Genomic DNA, 11,765 nt, shown 5'->3' with positions numbered 1-11,765 from the left:
TTGTTTTCATTGAATGTGTGACATGCGTAATTTAATTCGATTTGATTATGAATACATCGCGGGTATGTAACAAAGACTATGTAAATGATCAAACAGCTAGTTTGTAACTCAGCAGGTATCCTCCTTCAGCTCCACGGTCCATACCACTGGCTTGTCTGTTTCTATTTCCACAATATCCGATGCAAGGACATTAGAGGTGCTAACCATACCTCCAAAGTGACATGGATAGTCGGCTATAACATGTTAGTCAACAAACTGAAAGAGTCGGTAAACTGTCATGCATGGCATTCAGTACTTACTTAAATTCCAGCGTAAACCACGAGTAGTCAAAACAATGGGTCCACCTAAAGGCATGATACCACATGTGGGACCTGGTAGAGTAATCAAAGCCATTAAATTTAATTTCTACTTCAATGTATCCTCTTACAATGGATAAATACCTTCAAGTTGGCGGTTACATTCAATTCTGTGTTTGCCCTGAGGATGAAAGAAGGAAATCAGCATATGACTGGGCTTATTAACTGGTAGTTCAGTTAATGATCTTACCTCATCCAAAAGGATGGTCAAATTCTCGTCACTGACAAGAAGTGTTTGGCGATCTGTTTCGTCTTTCAGGAAATAAAGCTGATTGATACTTGCTATGGTCTGATCAAACCTTCCACCAAGTGCAGGAAAAGCAACAATATCGTACTGTCAACCAATGATTTAGCACTCAATTTCAAAATCAGGTGTGAAAAAATGCTCGTATTAATTTACCTTGATGCCATCCTTATTCTTATCACTAGTTTCTTTTTTGCGCAAAAGGGAGATGCATTTCATAAAGTCGGTCGAATTCTGGTCATGGTCTTGCGAAACTTCAACGTTCTTCGACTCATAATAGTCGCGTACATCTTTTCGTAGCGAATCCAAGTCTCCATGTACAGCGTGAGGTAGGTACCTGATGCATGCTGTCAGTCAGTGTTCGGTGACTCACAACTGGCCCAAAATTTTATAAAAAAGTTTACTTCTCTCGCAGTTCCACATCGTCCTCGAATGCATCATAAAGCCTGTTAGCCCCCCCGTCGGCGCAGAACCGATAAGAAGCTGCAGGATCAAACTGATCAGTATTGATCAACTTTTCGCCACGAGCAAAGTCAAACGTGAATGAGCATACCCTCTGACCATAGCTTCTTGAAAATGTCTAACCTATTTAATTTTTGGTTGAGAATAATAAGCGCATAAGGTCTTAAGGGTTTCTCAAGAGATAAGACGTCTGAGGGTCGCCATTGTCGCATGGTGAAAGTGTCCGAAGCTCAACAGAGAACTGCAGCATGATTGATGTCCGCAATTGTGACTGGCAATATTCTTTCATTTTTTGATTTTGGTTTTTTTTTTTTTTTCTTTCAGATCAGCTTCATAGAACACCATGGGCAAGAAAAGAGTAAGTCATTGTAGTACGCTAGGGTCACTTTTAGTGCTTCGCAGGAAACTAAGCAAAACACTCTTTACAGAGAAAGACGAGAACGCATCAACGGGTCGAGGACGAAACGGATCCTAGCAAAAAAGCACCAAAGAGTTTTGTCATAAGATCGGGCGCTGTCGGCCGATCTGTCACGGCATTGGTTAAGGATGTCCGAAGATTGATGGAACCAAACACGGCTTCACATCTTAAAGTAAGTATCATTCTTGCAGATAGCCCACATCGAACAAAAACTAACTTTTATGGACTATAGGAGCGTAAAACCAACCGGTTACGTGATTTCGTCATGGTCGCAGGTCAATTGGGAGTATCACATTTTATGATCTTCAGTCGAACTGAGAAGGGTACCAATATGAGAATCGCTCGTGTTCCTCGTGGTCCAACGCTGACGTTCAAAGTCGAACAATACGCTCTATCAAAAGATGTACTCGCTTTGCAACGGACCCCTAAAAGCCCCGGTGTAGAGTTTTTGACAAGTCCACTCCTTGTTTTGAACAACTTCAATCAAGAAGGAAAACAATTCAAGCTCATGACCACCATGTTCCAAAACATGTTCCCTTCCATCAATGTGCAAACCGTGAGTTATTCGATTGCAGCATAGCATTAAAGATTATGACTGCGTAGAGACTAAAACCCAATTGATTGATCTTTATAGATGCAATTGGCTGATGCTCGAAGAGTCGTTCTCCTCAACTACAACAGTGATACCAATATGATAGATTTCCGACATTACGCTATCGGCGTTAAGCCAATTGGCGTATCCAAGTCTGTGAAGAAAATCATTACCACCGAAGTGCCCAATTTGGCCGACCTCGAAGATATCAGCGAATACGTCCTTCGCGAAGCTGTTATATCCGAGTCAGACGTTGAGGATGGCCCTGAATCAACCGTTACTTTGGGTCAGGACTATGTTGGCCGTGGAAACAGACAGAGTGAACAAAGAGCTATCCGTCTGCATGAAATTGGCCCAAGAATGCAACTCACCTTGACCAAAGTTGAAAATGGCCTTTGCGGCGGTGAAGTTCTTTACCATCATTTCGGTAAGTTGAAGATCCTTCTTCACCTTTCTACCTTGAAGGTTGGATGCGAGCTCAGCGTATGGTTACTAACATCTTGCCAATTTTTACAGTTGAAAAATCCTCAACTGAGATCAAGGCACTTACAAAGAAAAGACAAGAAAAGGCCAAACTCACGGCACAACGACGATCGAAGCAGGAAGAGAATGTCAAGAGAAAGCAGCAGGAGAAGGAAGAGCATCGTCTGCGTACTGGAGGAGCACCAGTCAAGAAGGATGACGAAGAGAACAGCGGCCAAGAGAGTGATGGTGATGAAAATATCGTCAGTGGCGACGAGAGCGGTGAAGAAGATGAAAGTGAAGGCATCGATGATCTTGAAGAAATGGAAGAATGAACGCGCAGCGTTGTGTAAACCACGTTCTACATACCTCATTGCACTTATTAAATCCTGTAAAAGGATTTTCATTTTTGTTCATCACCATTCATTTGCATTTTTAGTTATAGACCCTTACATTGCTAGCCGTTGTCCCTCCATGTACAGTCATATATGTATTTTCCTTGCCCAAATAAAAAAGAAAGCAATTCATCAAATCTGTTCATCGTCTGTCTTGCAGCGTTCTGCCAAAATGATCGGTTAAAACAGATTCTCAACTACGGATATCACTCAAGCACTACTCGCTCATGACCCAAATTCCATCTACACGCTTCAGAATAAACCTGAGATTTATTTCTATACAGTTACGCATTTGTTTATGTACAGTTTGCTGTAGGCATGACAAATGTAATGTTCATGCCATAGCACTGAGACTCTCAAAGGATAAAAGAAGGAGTCTTGCTTAGGGCGTGGCATACTGCAAAAGACGACAGTTTAGTACAGGGGCTACACGACCGTGCCGTGATGGTGTACTTACCTTCTTAACATAATCTTTGGCAGTCTTATTGAACTTTGTTCTGTTGGTGGTATAGACCTCTCCAATGGATGCCACCAAGGCATCCTCAGGATTTGGGTTCTCCAAGAGATCCGAAATTGAACCAAGAACTGCGAAGCCATATGTCAGCCAGCAGGGCGCGCAGCCTATCTCAAAATACCCACACTTACCTTGATGCAATTTAGTGGCTGGTTTCCAGACATCGTTCTTTAGAAGAGATACGCATATTGAACCGTCATCGTCAATATTGGGGTGATATACTTTGGTGATGAACTTGACAACGGGTGGCTTGAAAGGATAGTCGGCTGAAAAAACGATATCCAATTTGAACACACCACCTTTGTATGCACTGTTAGCCTACAAAAGGAGTATGTTAAAGGGACTGCGGGTTGTCAAGTGAGAATCTATACCCATAGTTTGCCACATACCGGTCCAGCAATAGATCCTATAAAATAAAGTCAGTCAAAGTTTAAAACAGGCCGTTGAACAATGGTGGTAAAAGGATGTACCTTGCCAATGGAACATGTCTTCATCGATTGGGCCTGCGCTGATCCCAGGTTGTGGATTCTTGTTAAGTTCTGCTAATTCCTGTACTTGCCATAGTTAAGTTTGTGTTGCCGTTCGAGTTTAAACGCTGCTATCTAACCTTTTGAATGCGCTTCAGAGCCATGATTCAAGTTTCTTTTACCGGGTAGAAAAGAAGAGTTGTGTTATACTCCTTCCGCTAGCCGCACTAATTTTGGCGCATCTCTAAAAATCACAACACACGTCATCTGAGCCACTGTAGAAGCCCTTTAACATGGCACTGCGGTTTGGTAACAACCACTCTACAAATAGTAGTCTGAATATCCTGATCTATAAGCTGCGTAAATGTCATGATGCTTATTATGGCATGGATCAAGTGCATGGATATGGCCAACCATTCATGCAGCTGTAATAGGTCAAGGAGTATGTTGTTATCAACACGATCCGACAATGTATAATCTTCTGGTTTTCATATTCCATGAATAAAACAGTATCAAAAAATAAGCTATATGACAGATTTTGCATTTGTAGTTTTTGGAAGTGTGTGTTGCAAGCCATTATGTCATAAACTTCAATTTCTCCACTCGATTTCTCGAACTTTTTTCTTCTACATAACACAATGCCACCACGATTCGGAGGAGCTCCCAAATGCCCGAGATGCGATAAATGTAAGCTATCTATAGCCATCACGTAGTGCTTTCTGCGCCATATTAACAATGCAACCACCATAATGGTACTTTGTCCGTCCAAAGACGTATATATGGCGGAACAGGTATAGTCATTCACAAAGGTTCTATGAAGGGTATTCGGTAGGAGACATAACTGACAGGAATCAACCAAAACAACTCGAATTAGGTGCTAGGACCAAACAGTGTATATTACCACAGAGCTTGCTTTACGTGCAAGGTAAGAGGAGGGCAAAGGTGAAGTGATATCAGCTTCAAGCATACTTATACTTCTTGAAAGGAATGTAACAAGTCACTTGATTCAACTACAATGGCGGAGCGCGAGGGACAGGTAATTAGTGCAGTGCTGGGAGAGATTTGGATGTAAGCAGCTTGGAGTAACAGCATTTGTTGCTTCAATCAATGATAGGCTTATTGCAAAACTTGTTACAATCGTCAATGGGGTCCCAAAGGATATGGATCTGGAGGTCTTTCATTCATGCACACGGAAACTAAAACAGCCAAGGAAGTCTTGGCCGAGTCAGACTGGGCAGCAGAGCAAGCGGCAACATCGAAGGTACCAACGAACTTTAATCAAGCTGCGGTCCAGCCGGCGTCACCGCAGCAAACACAACCGATCGCAGCTCCCAGCCTACCAGCCAGACCCACAAACAATGCTCCATCACTACCTTCTCGACCGATGGTCACCAAAAACGCTTCAGCTCCTCCTGCAATCCCGCCAAAGCCGTCGACTGTAAACGAGCGTCCCAGCGCTTACGTCAACAGCAGAACGGGATATGTACCGAAGAAAATGAGTTTTCAGGTCAACAGCGATTTATGTGCAAAATGCGACAAACCAGTGTACGCTGCCGAACTCATTCTCGGCGCAGGCAAAAAGTACCACAAAATGTGTTTCCGGTGCTTAAAGTGCAACAAATTGTTGGATTCTACGAGCATGGTAGACAAGGGGTTTGATATATATTGCCGGCCTTGCTACAGTAAAGATTTTGGACCTAAGGTTGGTTTAGCTATGGCTTTTTTTTTTACTGGGAATGAGTCTCGCTTTTGCTCAAACATTAACATTCCTTAGGGTTATGGTTACGGAGGACTATTATCGACTGAAGGCGCTACCCGATAGAATAATGCTTCTACTCATAATAAATATTGCGACGGTTCAGTATTTGCAAGTTGATACAACTTCAAATGTGAGATGGTTTAGTCGAGTATATATTTGTTCTGAGATGCTTGATCCACAGCGGACCAGCTGAGAAGCAACTGGTAGACGTTATGTGACGTGTGTAGCCAAGCGATCATAGATACCCGAGTTTTGTGGCATCACCCTAATATCACAGTGCATAATGCAGAAGCCAAAAGAATATAATCTACTCGCACTCAATGTTTCTTCTATTATCCTTTTTTGGAGTTTAATTCCAAGACACTCACGAGCAAAGCGTCAACGACCTATTTTCAAATTTGCTTTTAGCTGGTGAACCATTGCTGGGAGCTATTTTGTTCTATTATCTCTATCGTACTGATACAGTATCATGGTTCTATATGTGTTTCATACACTTAGCTGCGAGTAAAATTGGTTGCTCAAAGGCGAATTCACCACGTTCTTATCCTTGTACATATGCCGGTGACCCAATTTGGATAATTTACAGAAGCTACACGTTTCTGTACATGGCGTTCTCAGAACATTAAGTAGGGCCCGTTATCGACTACTGATTTTCAATCTACGACATGTACGGGCAGATAACATTGAATTGACGTTTAATGCAATGGCAGGGGTAGAAAATGGGAAAAAGATTGTGTACGGATGCAAGGATGAATATAGTGAAAGTACAAAAATGGGAAGGATCAAGACGAAGTTAAAGCCAGTTCAAAGTGTCACTGAGCCTTCTAGAGAAAATGAAAAATTCATGAATACAGGAAACCAACATACAGATAATGAACTTGCTGGACGGCTCATAAGCCGCGGATGACAGTGCGAAATTCTTCCTCATCACCTCCGCTGCGTCTTTTTGTTCCGTTATCTTCTTTGGCGTTGTCAATGCAATGCATCTCGTAGTCGCGCGGTCCTTGGTTGATTGCGGCTGTGGATCCTCTGGAACATGACGGTGCCGATTTCCCGGTGACCGGATAATGTGTAAGTGGCAAATTTTGTGGGTCTATATCAACAACAGTGTCGCTGGAGTTCACATTGTCACTTCCCGACATGCGGTAATATGGAGAGTCATTGGTATGGAGCCGTTTAATGCCAAATAAGGTTCTTGTAATCCATGCCTTGAATTTGTGGTCTTTCGCATTGGGCGAATTTGTATCCCCATATCTTTCAATCATGGCCAATTTGATAACACTTAGAGCATTGGATAAGGCGGGGTCCATACAGAATGCCAGTAAATTCAAAACACCTGGTAAATCGGTGCCAGAAATGGCCCAATATGTAATGCCAGTGTCCTGCACACAGATGGAACAAATGTATCATGTTAGCTTCCAAGTTTTCCTTTTTTCCCGCCTTTTTTTTTTGAGGAAAATCGCAGTCTCTTTTTTTTTGGGGGGGGGCTTACCAGGCGATGTTGAAACTGCATTATCATTTCACTGATATACCAGCCGCCTTGCGTGATTATGGGTATCAAAGCATACATGGAAATTCGAAAAACTAGTTGACGTAACAGCCGGTGAGTTATTTTAGACTTCTGCTGAGTGGTAGCATCGGGTGATGCTTTGCTAGATGTGTAGGCTCCGAGAATAGAGACATTTTGTCGTAGTCGGAGGATGACGGCAACCACCACCAAAAAGCAGTATATACTCCCTAAAAGGTTCCAGATAAGGAACGTGGCCCATTCCCAAGCGATAGTGCTTTTTGAAGAGTAGGACCTGAACCAGCAGGACCCATAGAATGGATCATAGCCCAGTCGCCCGGCAGCCTATGGTAGCACAACATAAACGGTGCATTTGACATTTCGGCGATCAGCGCGGTTGAGCAGAAGTATCTACATTCAATGCGGTGACTTACCAAAGGCGGGATGGTTGTGATGAAGGCTAGAGCTATGGAGACTGAAAAGTATGCGGCCTCGAGATGCCTATGGACTGGATTCTTATGTAGAAAGATCTAGTGATTGATAGTGCCAGGGGTTCCAGAAATATCAATGTACCATCATTCAGTCAACCTAAATAAATTTTTTCCTAAACTTACCCATTGGAGATTGAAAGCAATGGCAACTGACAAAAAGGTATATAGATTTGTGAGGAATAAGACAAACCAAGCAGTAGCACTACATGTAGCTCCGGGAGTCTCTACGTATGTGAAGATAATGTACGCGGCCGCCTTGATGACATCCACTGCACTAACAACGGCAGTCAAGCGTAAGCTTACACGATCGACCAAGGTTTTATCATACGCTCGAATGGCGAGAAGGATGATGCATACAATGGAGCCGCAAACAATACTTGCTGGGTTTAGAGTAAGGTTCAGGTACATAAAGACCGAAGATTGCTACGGTGGATGAGCTTCACATCAAGGGTTACTATAGAGACAGTATTGTAGAAACTTACATATTCTCCCATCAGTAGTTTGTAGCCCGGATCAAAATCCCAATCAGAAACGTCGAGATCCGGCGTGGGGGTATTCGGATATAGTTCTGTTGCGTTCACCATAAATCAGCAGGTTAATTGTAATCAAGAACAGAAAAAGAGGAATCGAAGGGAAGTAGAGAGAAGAAGGCCACTTTGAATTTGGAAATGTTACGGGACTGTTGAAAAGAATGGCTAGCATGTACTAATTGATAGTGTTTTATAACCCGGTCCCTGTCTACAATGGTACAGAAACCTCAGGCGATGTGGATTTTTACTAATATGGCCTCAGAATAAAACACCGGTGTACTCAGCGAACAGCCCTTGAAAACAAAGTTGTGTGCTTGTTGAATGAGGTGTATACTTTACCATGCTCCGAGCCAAAAAAAAATTAGGGTCGATTGCATGCCTGTGCTCCCAGAAAAATATCCCGCAAGGTTAAAGTCGACAGCGCCTACGGTCTTTTTACTTTTCCTCCTTCTTTTCATTTGTTATCCTTCCCTTCCTTATTATCCACCTTAATAATGCGGTCTTTCACAGCGTTGTCTCTCGCCGTGATGGCTTGCGTTCTTTCCACAGGAGCGGAAGCTGCTACCAATCCTTTTCCTATGCCAAAATGTCATGGGTTTACTCTGGAAGAAGCTACTATTGACAGTATTCAAGCAAGATTGAAATCTGGTCGCTTAACCAGTCACCAGCTTGTGGAATGCTATGTGGACCGTGTTGAAAAGATCAATCCTTACATGAAGTACGTGCTATAATTTTTTTTTCTTACATGCATGATGTCCTCATGTATGATATAATGTGACATGAAACTGGGTTTCATGTCACCTCGAAAACGGCAACTAAAAATCTTCCTTAGAGGTGTCATTGAGCTCAACCCTGACCTGTATAAAATTGCTGATGACCTTGACAAAGAGCGTCATCACGGCAAGGTTCGTAGTGCTATGCACGGTATTCCCATCCTCGTCAAGGATAATATTGCCACTGCCGATAAGATGAACACCACTTGCGGTTCTGACGGTAAGTTTAAAATGGACCCTTAAATTGTATTTCTACTGTTTCACACATGAGCTGCAGATTGATATTTTGAGTTTTTTTTTGGTCCCGGTAGCACTAATTGGATCGATCGTACCGCGTGATTCCCATGTTGTTGCACTTTTACGTCAAGCTGGAGCTATCATTATGGGCAAGGCGAACCTGGCTGAGTGGGCTGACATTCGGTCAGACAACTATTCGGAAGGATGGTCTGCTCGCGGTGGTCAGACTCGGAACGCATACAATCTCACTCAGGATCCCGCTGGTTCATCTTCCGGAAGTGCCCACTCTGTGTCTTCTAACTTGGTTACGGTCGCCATTGGTACTGAGACAGATGGCAGTGTCATCGGCCCTGCTCAACGCGCTGGGATCATTGGTATCAAACCAACTGTTGGTATCACTTCCCGAAATGGTGTTATCCCTGAATCCCATTCTCAAGATACCGTCGGTACATTTGGTAGAACTTTCAAAGACGCTGCTCATGTATTGAATGCTATTCGTGGTATTGACAAGCGCGATCCCGTCACTGAGGAACAAAAGGGTCGTGTCCCACATGATTATACCAAGTTTGTTTCTTCCAAGAAAGCTCTGAAGGGTGTTCGTATTGGTATCCCGTGGAAGCGTGTATGGCAATCCTCTACAACCGTGAACCAGCTCCCTCAACTTTTCAGCGCCATTGATGAACTGAAGAAGGCTGGTGCCATCATTGTTAACAATACTGACCTGCCTAGCATTGAAATCATCTCATCCGACCCTCCTGCGTGGAATTGGATGTACAAAAATGGACTCGGTCTCAATAACGAGTCAGAGTTCACCGTTGTTTGCTATGAATTCAAGCGTGACTTGAACAACTATCTCTCCGAGCTCAAGTCCTCTCCTGTTCGTACCCTCAGCGACATCATCCAATACAACCTTGACCACCAAGACACTGAGATGAAGTATTTCAAACAAGAGCTTCTCGTACAATGCGATAGCGACCCTTTCACTGAAGAAGAATACACCGCTGCTGCCGCTTATATACACAAGACCACTCGCGAGCAAGGCATCGATGCTGCTTTGAAGAACCATAAAGTTGAAGCTCTGCTTGTTCCCTCTGACAATTGGAGCTTGTGTACTCAAATCCCTGCTCAAGCGGGCTATCCTATCGTAACTATTCCTGCTGGCATCGATCCTTTTGGTAAGTGACGAGCATCGTGAGCTGCATGGTATCTCATTTCGGTCGTTGACGCGTGTTGGTTTGTTTAAATAGGTGTTCCCTTTGGAATCAGTTTATGGGGAACTGCTTACTCTGAGCCTACTTTGATCAAGCTAGGCTCTGCCATTGACGACACTCTCCGTCGTCGTAAATTGCCCCAGTTCTTAGAGCACACTGCCACTAATATTCCCGTTAACAACGAATACGGCTTCTACTTCTCTTGAATTTTCAAGTAGTCCTTGATTGCAAGAGCTTCTATATTTATCTACCTCAATAAAAAGAAAGCCAGAGCAGTCAATCAAAAAGTTATATGTATTGGTTGGTTGGATGCAAAAAAAGGTACAGGTTTGAATCTATGGTCTCAGTTTTATGATCTCATGTCTGCACATGTCTAAGCTTCCATGTGTACTGGGCCTGATTCAGTTTCTGAGTCGGTCGAATCGTCATCAGCACAGTCCTTGGTGGTCGTTCGTTTATCTGCAAGTATATCCCAATGCTCTCGCTTTAATAAAAGCTGCTGCAGTTGCCTCTGCGACGGAGGTTTGTAGTTTGGGTTGAGGCGATTGAGAAATTGTACAAAGTGTGGATTTTCGATAGTTTTGAACGGCACATCCGCGGCAAATAGCGCACGAGCAAGACTCCAGTCTAATGTAGCTTGGTGCGAGACATCCAGGTTACCTGGAGAGACTACCACGCGAGAGGCTGACGATGAAACCTGCGTAGATGGCAAGTTGTAGGACGCCCTTGCCAGAACTTGTAGAGCATCATCTAAGTCAGCCGTGGTATTTGTCTCGTACGTAACGAACGGAGGGTGATGTTTGCCTTTCCCAAGGTTGCGTGAAGATAATTCTTGACGCACCACGTCAGGTACATGCGGACATATTCGTGTCAAGTGCCTGTATAATCGGGTTATACTGGATGCCTGCTGATGGTCGCAATAGTGGCATCGAGCTCGTTTGATTCGACTTCCTGGATCGTCATAGGTGGTGAAATGATTCCAAATGTCAGACGGCGGCCGAGGCATTAGAGCTGTTATTCCACCATGGTGAAGTCAGTAACCTAAGAACTGCCAGTGCTTTGTAGTAGCTCAGGGCAGCGTGGACGCTGTTCCTTTTTGTATCAACTTACCTATTTACTTTGTTGGTTTTGCTGTTTCAAAACGGCGTTCGCTTTTGAGAAAAATGAAAGGAAATTTTTGGCTGCGGACGCAAAAAAATCGTCCGGCGTACCTTTAGGCCGACATATTATATTGAAATTAAAGAAGTTTGCCTTAATACTCAACCTTGGCATTGATAAGATCAAACAAACAAAGAAATCTGATTGAATGCATATATAGATGAGGATGCTATTGTAGAGCTGGCGTGT

General features: G+C 43.4%; 6 protein-coding genes across 6 annotated transcripts; 2 read left to right on the top strand and 4 right to left on the bottom strand.

The window, feature by feature from the left end:
- On the bottom strand, nucleotides 1–1,402 carry K450DRAFT_256926 (uncharacterized protein). The gene is made up of 7 exons (XM_051591582.1): nucleotides 1,154–1,402; nucleotides 1,005–1,083; nucleotides 757–937; nucleotides 547–690; nucleotides 441–477; nucleotides 300–371; nucleotides 1–233 (listed from the first exon to the last, which is right to left on the bottom strand). Exons 1-7 carry the CDS (start codon nucleotides 1,272–1,274, stop codon nucleotides 109–111), a joined length of 759 nt encoding a protein of 252 aa, XP_051441484.1. The 5' UTR covers nucleotides 1,275–1,402; the 3' UTR covers nucleotides 1–108.
- A 1,778-nt stretch (nucleotides 1,403–3,180) lies between these two features.
- Nucleotides 3,181–4,257, bottom strand: K450DRAFT_256917 (uncharacterized protein). The gene is made up of 6 exons (XM_051591581.1): nucleotides 4,051–4,257; nucleotides 3,914–3,992; nucleotides 3,833–3,849; nucleotides 3,575–3,761; nucleotides 3,387–3,514; nucleotides 3,181–3,326 (listed from the first exon to the last, which is right to left on the bottom strand). Exons 1-6 carry the CDS (start codon nucleotides 4,072–4,074, stop codon nucleotides 3,312–3,314), a joined length of 450 nt encoding a protein of 149 aa, XP_051441483.1. The 5' UTR covers nucleotides 4,075–4,257; the 3' UTR covers nucleotides 3,181–3,311.
- A 263-nt stretch (nucleotides 4,258–4,520) lies between these two features.
- Nucleotides 4,521–5,796, top strand: K450DRAFT_256915 (uncharacterized protein). The gene is made up of 5 exons (XM_051591580.1): nucleotides 4,521–4,597; nucleotides 4,682–4,701; nucleotides 4,785–4,835; nucleotides 4,896–4,946; nucleotides 5,025–5,796. The coding sequence occupies exons 1-5, from the start codon at nucleotides 4,549–4,551 to the stop codon at nucleotides 5,682–5,684; spliced, it is 831 nt and encodes a 276-aa protein (XP_051441482.1). The 5' UTR covers nucleotides 4,521–4,548; the 3' UTR covers nucleotides 5,685–5,796.
- Nucleotides 5,797–6,828: 1,032 nt separating this feature from the next.
- On the bottom strand, nucleotides 6,829–8,384 carry K450DRAFT_256909 (uncharacterized protein). Its single transcript, XM_051591579.1, has 4 exons — nucleotides 8,150–8,384; nucleotides 7,791–8,090; nucleotides 7,611–7,706; nucleotides 6,829–7,521 (listed from the first exon to the last, which is right to left on the bottom strand). Exons 1-4 carry the CDS (start codon nucleotides 8,249–8,251, stop codon nucleotides 7,081–7,083), a joined length of 939 nt encoding a protein of 312 aa, XP_051441481.1. The 5' UTR covers nucleotides 8,252–8,384; the 3' UTR covers nucleotides 6,829–7,080.
- Nucleotides 8,385–8,471: 87 nt separating this feature from the next.
- K450DRAFT_256900 (uncharacterized protein) lies at nucleotides 8,472–10,700 on the top strand. Its single transcript, XM_051591578.1, has 4 exons — nucleotides 8,472–8,915; nucleotides 9,030–9,190; nucleotides 9,282–10,382; nucleotides 10,455–10,700. The coding sequence occupies exons 1-4, from the start codon at nucleotides 8,692–8,694 to the stop codon at nucleotides 10,622–10,624; spliced, it is 1,656 nt and encodes a 551-aa protein (XP_051441480.1). The 5' UTR covers nucleotides 8,472–8,691; the 3' UTR covers nucleotides 10,625–10,700.
- Nucleotides 10,469–11,754, bottom strand: K450DRAFT_256899 (uncharacterized protein). The gene is made up of 2 exons (XM_051591577.1): nucleotides 11,529–11,754; nucleotides 10,469–11,429 (listed from the first exon to the last, which is right to left on the bottom strand). The coding sequence occupies exon 2, from the start codon at nucleotides 11,422–11,424 to the stop codon at nucleotides 10,792–10,794; it is 633 nt and encodes a 210-aa protein (XP_051441479.1). The 5' UTR covers nucleotides 11,425–11,429; nucleotides 11,529–11,754; the 3' UTR covers nucleotides 10,469–10,791.
- Between the last annotated feature and the right edge of the window lie 11 nt (nucleotides 11,755–11,765).

This window comes from Umbelopsis ramanniana (assembly GCF_025399195.1).
Source record: "Umbelopsis ramanniana AG unplaced genomic scaffold K450scaffold_64, whole genome shotgun sequence".
NCBI classification, from domain to species: Eukaryota; Fungi; Mucoromycota; class Umbelopsidomycetes; order Umbelopsidales; family Umbelopsidaceae; genus Umbelopsis; species Umbelopsis ramanniana.
The sequence above is the reverse complement of the archived record's forward strand: the minus strand, read 5'-3'. Positions and strand labels throughout refer to the sequence as shown.

What these genes read in the sequence shown, in the direction of transcription:
- K450DRAFT_256899 (XM_051591577.1), bottom strand. Translation starts at nt 11,424, where the DNA reads ATGCCTCGGCCGCCGTCTGACATTTGGAATCATTTCACCACCTATGAC.
- K450DRAFT_256926 (XM_051591582.1), bottom strand. Translation starts at nt 1,274, where the DNA reads ATGCGACAATGGCGACCCTCAGACGTCTTATCTCTTGAGAAACCCTTA. An exon ending in GATGTGGAACTGCGAGAGAA is followed by an intron (nt 938 to 1,004) that starts GTAAACTTTTTT and finishes AGCATGCATCAG; the next exon opens with GTACCTACCTCACGCTGTAC. An exon ending in ATGTAACCGCCAACTTGAAG is followed by an intron (nt 372 to 440) that starts GTATTTATCCAT and finishes TTACTCTACCAG; the next exon opens with GTCCCACATGTGGTATCATG.
- K450DRAFT_256909 (XM_051591579.1), bottom strand. Translation starts at nt 8,251, where the DNA reads ATGGTGAACGCAACAGAACTATATCCGAATACCCCCACGCCGGATCTC. An exon ending in TTGCTTTCAATCTCCAATGG is followed by an intron (nt 7,707 to 7,790) that starts GTAAGTTTAGGA and finishes ATCAATCACTAG; the next exon opens with ATCTTTCTACATAAGAATCC. An exon ending in TCACAACCATCCCGCCTTTG is followed by an intron (nt 7,522 to 7,610) that starts GTAAGTCACCGC and finishes GTGCTACCATAG; the next exon opens with GCTGCCGGGCGACTGGGCTA.
- K450DRAFT_256915 (XM_051591580.1), top strand. Translation starts at nt 4,549, where the DNA reads ATGCCACCACGATTCGGAGGAGCTCCCAAATGCCCGAGATGCGATAAA. An exon ending in ATGCCCGAGATGCGATAAAT is followed by an intron (nt 4,598 to 4,681) that starts GTAAGCTATCTA and finishes GTCCGTCCAAAG; the next exon opens with ACGTATATATGGCGGAACAG. An exon ending in GAGCTTGCTTTACGTGCAAG is followed by an intron (nt 4,836 to 4,895) that starts GTAAGAGGAGGG and finishes ACTTCTTGAAAG; the next exon opens with GAATGTAACAAGTCACTTGA.
- K450DRAFT_256900 (XM_051591578.1), top strand. Translation starts at nt 8,692, where the DNA reads ATGCGGTCTTTCACAGCGTTGTCTCTCGCCGTGATGGCTTGCGTTCTT. An exon ending in AAGATCAATCCTTACATGAA is followed by an intron (nt 8,916 to 9,029) that starts GTACGTGCTATA and finishes AATCTTCCTTAG; the next exon opens with AGGTGTCATTGAGCTCAACC. An exon ending in TGCTGGCATCGATCCTTTTG is followed by an intron (nt 10,383 to 10,454) that starts GTAAGTGACGAG and finishes TTGTTTAAATAG; the next exon opens with GTGTTCCCTTTGGAATCAGT.
- K450DRAFT_256917 (XM_051591581.1), bottom strand. Translation starts at nt 4,074, where the DNA reads ATGGCTCTGAAGCGCATTCAAAAG. An exon ending in CTCTGAAGCGCATTCAAAAG is followed by an intron (nt 3,993 to 4,050) that starts GTTAGATAGCAG and finishes TGGCAAGTACAG; the next exon opens with GAATTAGCAGAACTTAACAA. An exon ending in AGCCACTAAATTGCATCAAG is followed by an intron (nt 3,515 to 3,574) that starts GTAAGTGTGGGT and finishes ATGGCTTCGCAG; the next exon opens with TTCTTGGTTCAATTTCGGAT.